We start from the raw sequence: 15,914 nt of genomic DNA, 5'->3' as shown, positions 1-15,914 counted from the left end.
GCCAGGTAATCTTCTCAGCACGTTCTACGTCATTGCAAACGCAAGAACACCAAGGTTGACTACCAGCGCGCATGTCCGTACAGGTGACGTGCGTCCCTATACCCTGTATATATATCAGTAAATAAAAAAAAATACTACTCCACGTAAACATGCGGGTATATATTTAATTAATTTTTACTACCCAAATTTTTTATGAACAGTGTGGCCACCGTGTGCAATAATTAGGCGCTGATGGTGCGTTGCCATCCGGCTGACGCCACGCTCTGCAATGGTCAACCGCGTGTACCAGCAATGTTGCCGTGACAAGGAAATGGTTTGGCACCGCTGTTACTGTTCCAACCACGCGCTCCCTGGGGTTCGGCAACCGCGCAAGGCTGCCTGCTTATTTGCGTTCGGTATACGAACCTCACATGGCACGCTACCACCATGACGCCTGGAAGTCTTTGCTGTAAATTTCAAGGCTATCATATATATGTTTGAATGTGTTTTGAATTTGGTGTGTTCACAAATTTTCTCCTTTTTTTTCTTGAACTAAGCCAAAATTTGATATCCCAGTTCGAGATATCGAGTAATGATCCTTGGAGGTCAAGCTAGTGGAGGACACAGCTACAACTCGGCGGTGATATTTCTGCTTGATTAACTAGCTGTCCCAACATGAAGTGGTTAAGGTACGCCATGACGGTTCCATTACAAGATGTTGCACACGGAAGTGCTGTGCTAATCAAACATCAGTATAACCAGTGTGGCATAAGCCTCTAAGCAGCTTTTTGTTAAATTGATTGATCTATCATGAATGCCGATCGATCGAGTTGTAAACCTGAGCAGGACAAATCAGCTATCGAGTAGTATGATATGATAAGCAATCAAAAACTATGCATGGATGCCCTTAAGCTTATCAGAGCACTCCATTGAAACTGAACAGCAAGGTTGACTAATATCCGTGCATATGCTACCAAAAGGCAATAGGTCATAGGCTCATAGCATCACGTCTAGTTATTTTATGGACGGTTTTGCCCACCGCGTGTGATAATTAGACACTGATTGAGTGATATATTGTGCTTTGCCATCCGTCTGACTGACGACGTTACACTCTTGTGCAGTCAACCACCTGCACTTCCAGTTCCAGCACTGCCGCCGCGACGATGACATGATTCGCTCCGGCACCATATCGTTCCTGTTCCGCCACGCGCCGTCGAACTCGCTCCGGCAAGCGGCTTCACTTCAGCTTATTCAGCTGGCTTATCAGCCACCAAACAGTATTTTCCTCTCACAACAAATCAGCCGTTTCAGCTTTTCAGCCGGCTTATAAGCTGAAGCGAACAGGCCCGCTGCCTGCCTGGTTGGCGCACGCGAGAGCACGAGGCTTTCCTTTCCTTTTTCCCCTAGTTTTCCGGCGTCCACCCGGCCCCGGCCCTCGGGTTTTCCGTGCGTTTTGTGCGCGCGCGCGGCGACGTCGGGGGGCGAGAGCGGCGGCACACGGAGCCACCGGAGGATGAGAGCGAGGTGAGGTGGACGGATGCGTCGTACGTGGTGGCCGCTGGCCCGGGCGCCCTGGCGTCGAGACGTGGAGTGGTGTGCTGTCGGTGGGGTTGGGAGGGAGCCGGGGTCCGGCCGGGGAAGCAGACGAGAGCCCGCACATGGGGCGCGGGGCCGCGCCAGATCGCCGTCGCCCCCGGCCGGACTGATTGGTGGTGGGATCGGCACGTCCGCTTCGATTCAGATTTGATTCCGCCGCGAGGAAAAGGCCAAGCGCCTGAGGAAAGCCAAGGAGATAGCGTCTAGTAGCAAGGATCGCCTCTCAGCCTCGCCGCTCGCCGCCACGGCACACGAGCGCGATCGGGACGGCGAGAGCTAGTGCCCGAGAGGCGGGCGGCCTGTCAGCTCCGACATGCCACGCGGCGGAACACATGTCACGGTACGCTGCTGCTGTGCTTGCAGTGGCTGCGCACAGAGATTGCCGGCCGGCGGATGGACCACGTACGGGACGACGGAAGCAAGGGCGCTTGTGATGATGAGTCAGTCAGTGGCGGTACGGGCCGATCCGTGCCATACCCTTGGAAACTGTGGCCCGTCTTGCTCATCCATCCAGTGATGATGCAATGCAGCACACGTCTTGGTGCTTGCCGACACCGAGGGGATCTTGACTAATTTTTAGTCGGATCACATCGGATATTGGATACCAATTAGAAAGATTAAATGTGAACTAATTATAAAATTAATTGTATAAGTCGTGATTAATTCACGAGATAATCTATTAAGTCTAATTAATTCATGATTAACACATATTTATTGTAGCATCACATGGTCATATCATAGACTAATTAGGTTTAATAAATTCGTCTCGCGAATTAGTCTTCATCTATGCAATTGATTTTGTAATTAACTTATATTTAATACTCCTATTTAATTATTAAAACATTCTATATGACATTCGATAGGACAGTAACTAAGTTGTGTCTCCAAACGGGGCCTGACTGAGTTTGTTTTCTTCTCGTCGGTCATCACCGGTGCGTCGACCGCCACCGACGATCGACGGAGCCGCCGCCAGCGCGCGGTGACTACGCTGTGCGGTAACTTGACCAACATCAGTATTTGAGAAGCTAGCTTGCTGTCGAGTTACTGTCACGGTATTGCTTCACAGTTTAAATGACAGCTAGTGTGTTGGCAATTTGGCATGTATGGTGATCGCTCGCGTACGATGGCTGACGAAGCCAAGCATTGGCGCCGTTGGCATCAGAGGCCGGATCACACGGTACGTATGATGGCTGGCGAAGCCCAACTGGACGGTTCGCGCCGGCCGCTGCAGGCACGCGCGCGCGAGGGAGCTCAGTCGCCGGCAAGTCACAACGGGGGAGTTAGGCGTACTTGTCGCGCTTTGAACGCGCGCACTGCTGAACGCTGACTCCCGAGTGTGCAACAACAAAGAGTCTAAGATGCTCCAACCATTTCCTTCAAAAACAAGAAAAGGAAAGAAAGGAAAGCTTCCGGGAAGGTAGCACTACACTGTGCGATCGAGAAATGGGCGAGACGAGCTCCGGCTTCAGTTGAACCCGATGATCGGCCTGTTCGCTTCAGATTATTCAGCCGGCTTATCAGCCACCAAACATTATTTTCCTCTCACAACAAATCAGCCATTTCAGCTTTTCAGCTTCAGCTTATTAATAGGCCCGATGATGGCTCTGGGTACCCGTCGGCCATCACACTCGGCTCGTTTCAGTTTGTCCGGAACAAACGTATCACTCCAAAAAGGAGGTCGCGCTGGTAATCCTTCCGGTACCCACTGTCAGAAAGAGTGAGGGTCACCGGTCACCTCTGTCAACCGATCAACGGCCCGTTCTCCCGCTGCTCGTGCGTGGCATTTGGTTAGGGATGTGTTCCATCGGCTACTGATCACTGAACGGTGCATCTCTGAGGTGATGTCTGCTGCTGCGGCCAGAAAGAATTGAAACGGCAGCCGCTCGCCGCAGGCACCGCACGCCAGCTCTGACCGTTGAACCGCCACATTCCTCGATCAGCTAAGCTGCGTTGCAGGCTGGGCCGGGCGAGACGCGAGACGGGGTTTGATCGAGGAAGGCCGGGCCTAGCGGCCGTGCGTATGTGGGCCGGCGAACGGTGGCACTGACGCACGCTATTCTGCATTTTTTTTCCTTTTCTTTTCGAAACGAGAGAACCAAACGCAATAAAAAAGTACGCCCCCCCCCCTCTCTCTCTCTCAAAAAAAGTACGCCCTAAAATAAATAAATAAATAAAAAAGTACGCCATCGCCGGCACGATAGCTCCCGCCCTAGTTAATGCTACTTGACCATAAAAGTATATTATACGTACGAGGTCCATGCGTCTCAAGAGCGATCACCTATACAAATGCTATCTTCTTCGAAGAACACGAACATCGCATTGTTTTATACGCGTCGATAACCTGATTGCAGATTGCTACACACATCGATCCATTAGCAATGCATGACGCACGCTCCATATGATAACCCTGGACGGCCACAACTTACTGGCCTGGCCTGGTCTGGTCGCCCTGCTCAGCTGCCGTCTAAGTCAGCATGCAGCACTTGTCATGCTCCAAGCGTGCAATGACTTTCGAAAGATGCTTCTGCATTTCAAACCCGCAAAACAAAAGGAACAGATGAGAAAAGATTGCAATCCAACCAGATGGCGCCACGCGTCACATCCATGTCGTTTTGGCCAGAGTAAACGCACGGACTTTCGAAAGAGAAAGGTCCTTTGGCTTCCACAGTCAGAACCGGGGAGCCATCTATCAACTGATCAACGCCCGGTTCTCACGTATCTGAGTATCGCATTTGTTTATGGATGTTCCGTAGATACTGATCACGGAACGGTAAGTTTTGGATATAATCAATCTGATCCCGGATAGCATCGTGCTACGACCGATGCCAGCGCCGCACGCCAGCTCTGACCGTTGAACGCTGCCTGCCGCCCTGCCGTGCCAACCGCTGCAACATCGCTGCTCATCTTTTCTCTCTAGAATCGTTTGAGTGTTTAGGCCCTGCAAGAAGTCTGCGTAGTGGTGCTGCTGCTGGGTGGGCTCTGCGTTGTTCCAAGGTCGGGAGTAAAGCCCACACGGTTTCACTTAGGAGGGCCTTGCTCGCTGGACGAACTCATCATGTGTGTATTTTGCTACGAATCTGGTGCTACATAAGCTTCAATACTCCAATGATATTTTGCTCTTCGTATTACCTAGCCGTGTAAGTAAGAACAATGTAGCACCGAACAAATCAATGGACGCCGCCTCTCTATCACGAACCACACACTAGATGTACACGCCGCCAATTTACACAACATATCGACATGACGGGGGAAAAATTGCAGCTACGGATGTTCCTAGGACGTTTGCTTTCTCAGTCTTGCTCTGCTATGTAGTTGGGCAGCTCGCCCCGGCAGAGGTACTCGTCGCAGTGGGACGCCGAGCCCCAGCCCCTCCGTAGCCGGATGATGTCCTCCGTGAAGGTTGAGCCTGACGATCCGATGAACACGTTCGATAGTGCACAGATCGTCTTGTCTAGCATCGCCTCGACCTGAGTAAGCATTACAAAAAAGATCGGTTTTCAGCAAAACTGCCACCCGCAATATCAGAACCAACAGAATAAAAAAAAAATTCAGATGGGAGCTCAGCTCATATGCATACCTGATTATCTCCGCCCATGTGATTTCTGTACAGCAAGGCATCCCATTTCTCAGAACTGTGGTGCTCTGGCCTTTTCACGAGGGGGACTTGCCTGTCGTTGAATACAACCAAGGATTGGAGAAGATTTGTCTCGCTATCGGCAGCATCAGTAGATAAATATATCACTGGGGCATTAGCCTTCTCAACTATTCGCAGAATGCACTCTGCTGCCTGAGGGATGGGGAAGAAGCAGCTCTCTTTCTTCACATTACTGCAGGATGATCAAGATATGTCAGTTACTGTCTCACGATGACACTTTCTGCAGGATGAAACTAAAAAACAAGCACAGACCACATTATCCTTACATAGTATGCCTTAATACAAAGGGTAGGTTCTTTGACCTTAAGAACCTCAATCTGTCAAGCATAAAGTTTATTTACAATAATGGTATAGCAAAAAAGAAGAAGTGTCAAGCATAAACAATGCTACACAATTTGCCCACAGTATCTGCTGATTGACTGTCCAACCAACTGAACATCTACTAGACACTAGTTTCATACAGCTGTAAACATAAAGAACAGGCTAAGTATAGCACAGAACTTAAAGCATCTAACTCTATGTCACCTAAAGCAACTGCAAATAATGTAACAGATGAGAAATCTAAGGCATAGATCATAGGTCTGTATATCAACCAACAGATGAAAAAAGTCACAGCAGTGCTCAACTCTATTGCAATACATCCAACAAAACTAGAAATAAGAAATAGTTTAAAATTTCATAAAGAAGAACTGAACTAAGTCTGTCTCAGCCTTTGCTTGTCTCGTTTAGTTAAGACATGATGAAACTATGACCCAAAGAAGATGGCTCAATTCAGTAGTCAGTAAGTGAATGGCCTTAAAAACTTGCAAAGGTGACTTTCTGGTGCCAAATAAAAATGTTGAAAACAAGAAATTTAAACATTGTGATATTTCCGGCAATTCATGAATATTGTGTTTTACTTAAACTGCTATAGAAATTTATCTTGTTGTTGATCACCTTAAGAAAGCAAAAGACAAAAGTTACCATCAAGTAATGTTAAAGAATGAGACCAAGACAGCATCAAGTCCAAAATTGGCCAGTGAAGTTAAAGAGTCATCCTTTTCAGTCAAGCCACACGAGACAATTTTCAACCCAAGCCACAGCTGCTTGTGAGCTTTGTTCACTATTGACAAGCTAAAGTGACTAATATATGCTTCTATCATGTTAGTGAGGGCTTGAACATTGTTACTTTTTTTAGTACAGCACTGCTCTGTAATCAGGCACAACCTAAGCAGCAAGACAATGCTCAATCACAACATAGCAGCTTCTTTTCTTCTTTTTTTTGTTAAAAAAAAAATTGCAGGGCAGCATGACAGGTCAAATTTTGCAAGCGCCAAAATGTGATACTAGTCAGCTATCATGGCAACATGAATAATCCCAAGTTTCCAACTTTATCAGTGAACCAATATTGATGTAAGAAAATTGTCCTCCGACTGCTCAACAACTGCTGCAGTGAGTAGAATCATCCATGCGAAAAAGTCAACTTACAAGACTAACAAGGACAGTACTTCAATACAATAGCCAATGCTAGAGCAGATACCATCAGTCAATCACTCAACACCACAAAGGATAAATACAAAACTATGCTTAATTTATCATTGAGAGCTTATGACTTCATTAATCAGCATCATCAAGAAAACACAAAATGGTCCCAGTCAATGAATTCAACTCCATCCATTCTAGCAGTAAAAAATGTTGCCTAGATTCAAGTGAAGCAGGCATTGACTTGCAGTATAAATTTTTTCCTAGATCCAAATGAAGCATCTAGAACCAACTCCAATCATTATTTGCCTAAACAAGTGCATGGTTTTGTATGCGAGTTATTCAAGGAGGCAAAAATTGCACTGTCCAAGGCAAGAGCAATCATGGAATAACTAAAAGAGGAAATGTTATTGGCTAACCTAGAGTTCCTAAGATGTAAGGATAAACCAGCTACTACCAATGCCTACCAAATATAAAATATGATAAATAGATAATGTTTTACAGATTACAAGATGGAACGAGAAGGATATCTCACCAGAACTTAAGGAATCCATGTCTTCGAAAATGCAAAGCAATATAGTTTCCCCCCAAGAAAGTCTGGACAAAACGCTGAGCAGTGAGCATTATGAGCCTGCTTGGCTGGATCAAAGTCTTGCACTTGTGAGCCAACGGACCACCAGGCTGATTCACCCACTCATCCTCAATATCAGCATAGAACATGTCACCAATGGCAAGGACCTCAGCATCCGTCGAGAACTTTGGCGTAATATCCCCCACGTATCTCTTCTTTGGCTCCTTGAGCTTCGCATCCTCTGGCCAAGCTGCCTCAATCTTGCCCAGAGAAATCCCCAATCCCTTCAACTTCTTAATATGGTCCTCATCAAGGAAACATGGAGGCGAGGCCGCATAGCATATGAACTGATCAATGCTCACTTTCTTCCTCTTGTCCACAAACTCCTCGTAGGTGATCACAACCTTCCTCCCGATGCAATCATTAATGTGGTGGATATCAAGCACCCGATCGTACTGGTAATCCACCTTCTGGCTGGGCACCACCAAGATCCGCCCGAGGATCGCCGCCATGAACATGTGCTTCTCCAAGCAAATCAAGTGGTTGGACATTTGCCCGGAGAGGCAGATGGCGAAGAGGAACCGGTCCTTCTTGGGGTTCCACTCGATCGTCCGCCGGCCTGCTGGCAATTCCCTCCTCCTGCACCCGGTGGCAGGGAGATCGAGATCCAGGCCGTCCTCCGTCGCATTGCCGGCCCCGGAGCGGTGCGCGGAGAGGAGCGCCACCTGGATCTCGCGGTTGATCTTGATCTGGCTCTCGAGCGCGGCCTGGAGATCGGAGAGCGAGACGGCGGCGGAGGCGGAGCCGTTGGTGGCGCCGGCGGCGGTGCGGTTGAAGAGGCTGAGGAGTCCGGAGCGCTGGGAGCGGAGGAGGTAGAGCGCGCGCAGCTCGGCCTCGCGCATGCGGGATGCGGCGGGGTCGGCGGCGGGCGCGGCGGAGGGGAGGCGGATGGAGGCGGGCAGGCGGAGGGAGGAGGCGCCGCCGAGGGAGAGGAAGAGGGCGAGGGAGAGGAGCGGGAGGGAGACGAAGAGGACGAGGTAGCGGCGGGACCAGAGGGCGCGGCCGAGGGAGGCGGCGGAGGAGGAGGAGGAGGAGGAGGGGAGCGCGGCGACGCCGAAGGAGGAGGGCGGCGAGCGGGAGCGGGAGGACGGGGAGGGCGGCTTGGTGTGGTTCTGGGGGACGAGCGTCTCGAGGTCGTCGTCCTCGTCGGAGACGGACGGGGCGCGGTCCATGGTGGCGGAGGGGAGTGTCGGTGGGGAGTGAGCAGCGCGGGAGGAGGGAGCGAGATGGGTCGTGGTGTGGGGGAGAAAACGGGTGGGAAAGATGGAGGGTGGATGATGGTGACTGTTGAACGATACGGAGGTGCTAGTTGCTACCCACTACAGGCTACGGCATACTATCATTAGCATATCAACTTCTCTTCAGTTTCCCAAGTTCACCTAGTACTAACTCCGTTCTTAAATTAAATATACGATTTTACTTATTTTTTATTAATTTAATTATACGTCTTTCTTACAGGTTGAATCCAAAATATCTTTTTGACGTAGATATAATAGTACTCATTTTACTTTATTTAACCAATTCATTAAATAGATATTTTTTGATGAAAACATTCATTAAATAGATATTATTGATTAAAGTTGGAGAAAAAGCGAACGATACCGTATATTTAAAAATGGAGAGAATGTCATAAATTTTAATTGCGTGCAAAATTGGAGGGTTGTTGGGTGGCGGCGTGGCGCATGGTATAGATGGGAAAATCAAATATCAAAGGGTTTAGCGTGATGTCAAAACTTCAATAAGAGGATGAGGGTAAACATGAATGATTTCTTTTGTTTGAAAAAACAAATAACAGCTTCTTTAATGTCTCCTTGGAGCTAAGGTTTACATGGTCTTTGCTTAACCGAGATAGGTACTGTCCAATTTCTAGCCTGGCAGTTCACCTAGGAGTACTCAAATGGTTGATTTGTAGGCTGAGAGAATCATAAGGTCATGAACTTGATGGTAACACAAGGCAAAAGACACAGAGATTTATATAGGTTTAGGCCACTAGTGTAGCGTAATACCCTATGTCCTGTTTTGGGATGTTTTGGGGATTGTATTGTGCCCTGCGCTCGGGTGAGATTGGATGGTGGGATGAGTCAGGATGGATTGGTTCGTCCTCCTAGGGGTACCCCTACCTCCCCTTATATACTTTGATGGGATGAGTCAGGATGGATTGGTTCGTCCTCCTAGGGGTACCCCTACCTCCCCTTATATACTTTGAGGGGTAGGGTTACATGGCAAGTCCTCTAGTTAGTTATTATAGATGGGATCTAGCTAGATTACAACATGTGAGGAGCCTTAGCCGGACTCTATCTTTTGCCTTCGTCATCAAGTCGGGTTGACCCAGGACTAAAGGACCCCCTTTTGTCTCGAAAACTTAGTCCCGGTTGGATTTTCAGGATCTTTTAAAGCCGCATTTTTCACTAGTGTGAGCTCCCGCCACAGCGCGGAGGCTTGCCGCTTCACTACCTTAGCGACGGTCTCCAGCCGCGGCGGCTGGTTGGTCATCGTTGTAGCCGCGAGCGCCATCACGTTGCGGTCGGTGACGCAGTAGAAGCTGTAAGAAAAGAGGAAACGTGATTGCCTATCTTAGCTCACCACGAGTACGTTTTTATATAGGAGCAACTACTCAAGAGATATACATGATCTTGTCATCGTATGTGACTCGGATACTATTTACACAAGATTTATCTCTAAGCTATCTCTAAGTACTCGAATCAACTAAGGATGGCAAAGTGTTTGAATTTATTACACAAGAGATATTCTAACATCCGCCCTCAATCTAAACTCCTTTTACGTTTGAGTTTAGATTGCTCTTGAATTCTTGAAGCTTTCCAACAGGCAAGGTTTTAGTGAATCCATCCGCAATCTGATCATGAGTAGAGATGAATTTGACCTGCAACTGCTTCTTCATTACTTGTTCTCTCACAAAATGAAAGTCGATTTCTATATGCTTTGTTCTAGCATGAAATACCGGATTTGCAAATAAGTAGATAGCCCCCAGATTATCACACCATAAAATAGGAGGTTGTGGCAATCTGACACCAAGCTCACCGAGCAAAGACTCCATCCATATTAATTCACCCGTGGCATTAGCCATGGACTTGTATTCCACCTTTGTACTTGACCTTGAAACAATAGCTTGCTTTCTAGCACTTCAAGATATGAGATTCGATCCCAAAAATATTGCAAAACCACTAGTAGACTTTCTATCATCAACACTACCAGCCCAATCCGCATCAAAAAAAGCACTCAAGGCCAATGAAGTAGACTTTTCAATATTCAATCCAACATCCATAGTGTTACGAACATACCTGAGAATTCTTTTAACAGCTATCCGGTGAACACTAGTAGGTGCATGCAAAAACTGACATACCTTATTAACTGAGAAGGCCATATCAGGTCTAGTAAGCATGAGATACTGCAAAGCTCCAACTATACTCCTATAGCGTGTGCTATCTTCAGCGCCTAGCACACTCCCTTCATAGCTTGAAAGCTTCTTTGAAGTTGATAATGGCGTAGGCGCCAACTTGCAGTTCATCATACCAACCCTTGTCAAGATTTCTTGTGCATATTTTTCTTGAGACAATAGCAAACCGTGACCATCTTGTGTGACCTCTATTCCCAGAAAATAGTGCAAGTCACCAAGATCTTTCAACGCAAAATCCTTCTTCAAATCAAGTAATAATGCTACCATAGCTTCATTAGAAGAGCTAGTAACAATAATGTCATTCACATAAATAAGCATATAAATAATGACTCCAGGCTTCTGATTAATAAATAAAGAAGTATCTGACTTTGAAGCCTGAAAGCCGAGATTAATCAACTTAGAACTTAGTCTAGAATACTAGACCCTCGGTGCTTGCTTCAAACCATATATAGCTTTATCAAGCTTACACACCATGCGTGAGCCATGAGCACATTCAAAACCTGGAGGCTGCTTCATATAGACCTCCTCTTCTAGAACACTATGGAGAAACGTATTCTGAACATCCAATTGTCTTCTACACCAATTCCTAGCCACGACAATGGACAGGACAAGTCGAACTGTAGCAATTTTTACAACCGGACTAAATGTGTCCTCGTAATCAATCCCATAGGGTAGTTTGAAGCCTTTTGCTACCAATCGTGCTTTATATCTATCAATTGTTCCATCTACCTTCCTTTTAATATTGCAAACCCACTTACAATCGATCAGATTGCTTCCTTTCTTTTCTTCAACAAGATGCCAAGTTTGATTTCTCATTAACGCCGAGTACTCCTCTTGCATCGCCTTTTTCCACTTGGGATCTGCTAATGCTTCTTGCAAATTTTCTGGTTCACCAGTAGCACAGAAGTTTAGCCATATAACTGTTCCATTAGTTAAAGTTTTGGGCTTCACAATACCGTGTTGTGATCATGTGCGTCGTTGTGGCGGAGAAAACTCAGACTGTCCGGCCGATGCAGAAATCACAAAAGATCCAGGGGCTCCCAACTCGGTCTGCGGCACGGAAGGCGCGCCCCCGCTACATGGCGCTTCCGGACTCAGTGGGAGAGATGCGGAGATAGGCGCAGGTGAAATCTGGACCGGGCTGAATTGCAAGCCAGCACATGGCGACCGGGGACTGGCGGACACCGGCGCGGTCTGGCGTGGACTCGGACACAGCTCCCCCACGCGTCGTGCGACCACTGGACGGAGGCATATTAGGCAAATCCACCCAAAATTCTGCGCCCGCACCCGCATGTGAATCTGCATGGGAGTGCGGGGCATCTGAGGTTGCTGGCAGCGGCGTACCAACCTCGAAAACAGCTCCCGGGACTGCGGAAGGTACTATTTCTTCACTTTTTTGCGCCGAATTTTCTGCACCTGTTTCCTGCTCATGATCAACCATATCACTAGAGACATTAGTAGCATTAGTAATACAACTTAAACCCCCCGATTCAAAAGATGGCTAGGAAGAAGCACGATTTCTTTGCGAAGCTGAGCCCCAGCATTGGGATGAAGCTGGACAAAAGTAAAAACATCCTCGTCGAAAACCACATCCCTAGAGATGTATATGCGATCAGACAACACATCGAGGCGTTTGAACCCCTTGTGCATGAAGCTATATCCTAGGAAAACACATCTTATGGAACCAATAGCTAATTTGTGTTGATTGTATGGACGAAGATTGGGCCAACAAGCGCAGCCAAAGGTTCAAGGGGATGTGTAGGACAGCCTCTCCTGAAGGAGACGCTCATGAGGTGTTTGAAAGTTGAGAACCTTGCTAGGAAGAAGATTTATGAGGTAAATGGCGGTTAAGAAGACATGATCCCAATATTTCAAGAGCATAGATGCATTAGCAAGGAGCGCAAGATCAACTTCAACTATATGACGATGCTTTCTTTTGGCAGCACCGTTTTGTTGATGCGTATGGGGACAAGAGACTTGATGAGAAATACCAATGCGTTGGAAAAAAAGAGTTTAATTTTTCATATTCTCCGCCCCAATCTGATTGCATGGCTTTAATGTTTCGATCAAATTTCCTCTCAACTAGTTGTTGGAAGTCCTGAAAGACTTGAAAGATATCAGATTTTTTCTTAATGAGATATATTAAGTATATTTGCTAAAGTCATCGATGAAGCTAATATAATATGTATGACGCCCTGCAGACATAGGCGTTGGCCCTAGACGTCTGGAAAAATCAAGTCAAGAGGGAATTTGGAGGTGCTGCTCGAAATAGGGTAAGGCAATTGATGGCTCTTGGCCAATTGACAAGAATCACAGATGGCATCTGAATTTTTATTGCTATCATGAGGAGAATTATTTGAACTAAGAATTTTCTCTACAATAGGAAAAGCTGGATGACCAAGTCTACTATGCCATCTAGATGTGGACGGCTTGCTAACTCCAAGAACTTGCTTGTTGCGACCTCCAAAAGACAGTCGTGGCTCTAAGGGGTAAAGACCACCACGACATCTACTTTGATGCAGAATTTTCTTCATTTCCTGATCCTTAATGAAAAAGAAATTGGGGTGAAATTTTAGAAAGGCATCATTATCTTTAGCAAGTTTGTGGATAGAAACGAGACTTTTATTGGCAGTAGGAACATGAAGAATATTTCTAAGATGTAGATTTTTACTAGGGGTATATAAAGTTGTATGACCAATGTTACTAATTCTCATACCTAAGCTGTTTGCAGCATGAACTTGATCTCGTCTATTGTATTTGTCATGGATCATACCTTCTCAAGTGTACCAGTGACATGATCAGAAGCTCCACTGTCAACATACCAATTTATGTTGTAGCCATAACCAATGGTAGCTGCCCCTGCTGTCTTATAATCTTGCTGCTGCTTTACATCTTCATCATATCTGTACCAACACCTTGATGCTTCATGTTCCCCCTTCTTGCAGATCTGACATATAATCTTGGTGTTGCAGCTTCCTTGCTTGGGTGCACTGTTTGGACCAAAATTGCCGTGGTTTTGATTTCCACCATGGCCTCCATTGCTCCTGCCTCGGCCACGACCGGTACCACGCCCGCGACCGCACCCTTTCCCAGCCAAATTAGTAGATGACTGGTACCGTCCTCCTTCACGGTGATACATCTACAGGTGCATATCATAGGCTAGGATCTGAGAGTACAGTTCACTCAAGGAAACAGATCCAACACGACCAAACATCGATTTTACGAATGGATTATACTCAAAATCAAAGCCGTTGAGGATAAAGTGAGCCATCTCATCATCATATATTATCTTGCCAACCGCAGCTAACTCATATTTGAAAGCACACATCTTGGTGTGGTATTGCGACGAGGTCATATTGCCCTTCTTAGTTGTAGAGAGCATCATGCGTAGATTCGAGATCCTCGCCTTGGAGTGCACCAAGAACATAGCTTCAAGCGCCTCCCATGCTTCTGCCAAGGTGGTTGCCATCGCTACTGAAGCTAGCGCCTCCTTTGTAAGAGAATTCAGCAGATAGCTCAAAACTTATTGATCTTTTGCAACCCACAAATCATAGTCGGGGTTGTGGACAATCTCCTTCGTCTTGTCCGCCGTAGCCACCTCCAAAGTTTTGGGTGGCTCAGGGATAGATCCATCTAGGATCCCCATGAGTTGACCTCCTCGAATTGTAGGAAGAAATTGAGCCTTCCATAGTAGGTAGTTGCCACAAGTCAATTTCTCGGAGACAACCCCAAGGGCCGGCACCAGCGCAATAGATGAAGCTGACGCCACGGGTATGGTGTGTGGTTTGGATGTTTATGGAAGAGGATGCTCTGATTACCATGTAAGAAAAGAGGAAACATGGTTGCCTATCTTGGCTCACCACGGGTACGTGTTTATATAGGAGCAACTGCTCAAGATATATACATGGTCTTGTTATCGTATGCGACTTGGATACTGTTTACACAAGATTTATCTCTAAGATATCAATAAGTACCCGAATCAACTAAGGATGACAAAGTGTTTGAATTGATTACATAAGAGATATTCTAACAGAAGCGGCCTGAGAACGACGTGGCTGCGCGAATATGAATATGGTAAATGTCGTCGTCGCCTTCATCGACCGCCGTCCAACGGTCGTCTCCAGGCTTGTCGAGAACTACCATAGCCGGGCATGGGAAGTGGAAGCAGAGCAGTGAATATGGCTTTATGTCTTTATCGTGATTGCTATTTATAGCCAATCGAGTCCCAGAACCCTACTATTCCCAGCCTGTCCCCAGAGAATCAGGCACTTGCCGGTACTCGTTTGCAGCTTCGTTGAAAAGGAGAACCCTACAGTATAAAATATTCCCTACTGTTTTGTGTTCACCATCGACAACTACTGTGATCAATACATTCATCGTGGTGCGATCGGTCTGCAAGACTGCAATCCCACCATGCTTTGCTTGCTACCAAGGCTTAGGCCATGGCATCGCCAACCTGCTCCCGCGCCTCCTCCTCGCTACCGTCTGCTTCTGCGCCACCGCGGCGGCGGCGGCAGTGAGCTGCAGCTCCTTCCCTTTACCCCACAAGAACGCGTACAGGCCTCCAATGATGAGCATTGTCCCTAGCACGCTGCACATAACATTATCAAGTCATACTCAGTTGCCATACTCCTGTATGCTTAGACTATAGAGATTACACACTAACGCTACTCCTCTTAAGAAAAAGCTTAGATAGGCTAACAAAGTGCTGGGCTTCACATGCAGGCCCAGATCACCATGAGGTATAGCTCACCTCCCCAAGTAGATGCTGGTGCCAAGCAGCAGCGAGTCCATCGCGGTGGTTATGATCAGCAGCAGCGGGCTGAACATCGAGGGGTACATGGGTCCCCGGCGGCTGATCACCCAACAGATGATCACGTACGTGACGCCCGTGTTGAACACCCCCTGGTGGCATGAAACACCACAGGATTAGGGAGAACGGATCAACAGTGGGTACGGGGGTTCTGGCTAATCACCGAGTAGACGACGGTCAGAAGCTGCAGGTCCCACTTGATCCTCCATTCAGCTCTGCTGTGGCCGAGGGAGATGCCGACCACAAAGCATTGCAGGCTTCCCAGCAGGCACGTCAGTGTCGTCACCAAGTACTTCGATGGGAACACCTTCGCAAGCCTAGCCTGTAAGTCATGACATGCACATCGACATTAAGTGGTGCAAGT

General features: G+C 47.2%; 2 protein-coding genes across 2 annotated transcripts in view; both read right to left on the bottom strand.

Moving 5' to 3' along the window:
- Positions 1 to 4,668: 4,668 nt before the first annotated feature.
- On the bottom strand, positions 4,669 to 8,576 carry LOC101783584. Its single transcript, XM_004958041.4, has 3 exons — positions 7,227 to 8,576; positions 5,153 to 5,402; positions 4,669 to 5,042 (listed from the first exon to the last, which is right to left on the bottom strand). Exons 1-3 carry the CDS (start codon positions 8,492 to 8,494, stop codon positions 4,866 to 4,868), a joined length of 1,695 nt encoding a protein of 564 aa, XP_004958098.1. The 5' UTR covers positions 8,495 to 8,576; the 3' UTR covers positions 4,669 to 4,865.
- Positions 8,577 to 13,876: 5,300 nt separating this feature from the next.
- LOC101754681 (WAT1-related protein At1g68170) overlaps positions 13,877 to 15,914 on the bottom strand; it is a 5,252-nt gene continuing 3,214 nt past the window's right edge. The window contains exons 5-8 of the mRNA XM_004959720.1: positions 15,714 to 15,872; positions 15,491 to 15,642; positions 15,220 to 15,328; positions 13,877 to 14,227 (exon numbers count right to left, since the gene is read on the bottom strand). Of these exons, the coding sequence (XP_004959777.1) occupies positions 13,877 to 14,227; positions 15,220 to 15,328; positions 15,491 to 15,642; positions 15,714 to 15,872 (771 nt within the window). The remainder of the gene's footprint in view (positions 14,228 to 15,219; positions 15,329 to 15,490; positions 15,643 to 15,713; positions 15,873 to 15,914) is intronic.

This window comes from Setaria italica, chromosome II (assembly GCF_000263155.2).
Source record: "Setaria italica strain Yugu1 chromosome II, Setaria_italica_v2.0, whole genome shotgun sequence".
Taxonomy (NCBI): Eukaryota; Viridiplantae; Streptophyta; class Magnoliopsida; order Poales; family Poaceae; genus Setaria; species Setaria italica.
Note: the sequence above shows the minus strand (reverse complement) of the source record. Positions and strands in the feature narration are given on the sequence as shown.

Bases quoted from the DNA above. Each gene is read 5' to 3' on its own strand.
- LOC101783584 (XM_004958041.4), bottom strand. From the start codon at position 8,494: ATGGACCGCGCCCCGTCCGTCTCCGACGAGGACGACGACCTCGAGACG. The intron at 5,403-7,226 runs GTGAGATATCCT...ATCATCCTGCAG, and splicing joins CATGGATTCCTTAAGTTCTG to TAATGTGAAGAAAGAGAGCT. The intron at 5,043-5,152 runs GTATGCATATGA...ATGCTTACTCAG, and splicing joins ACATGGGCGGAGATAATCAG to GTCGAGGCGATGCTAGACAA.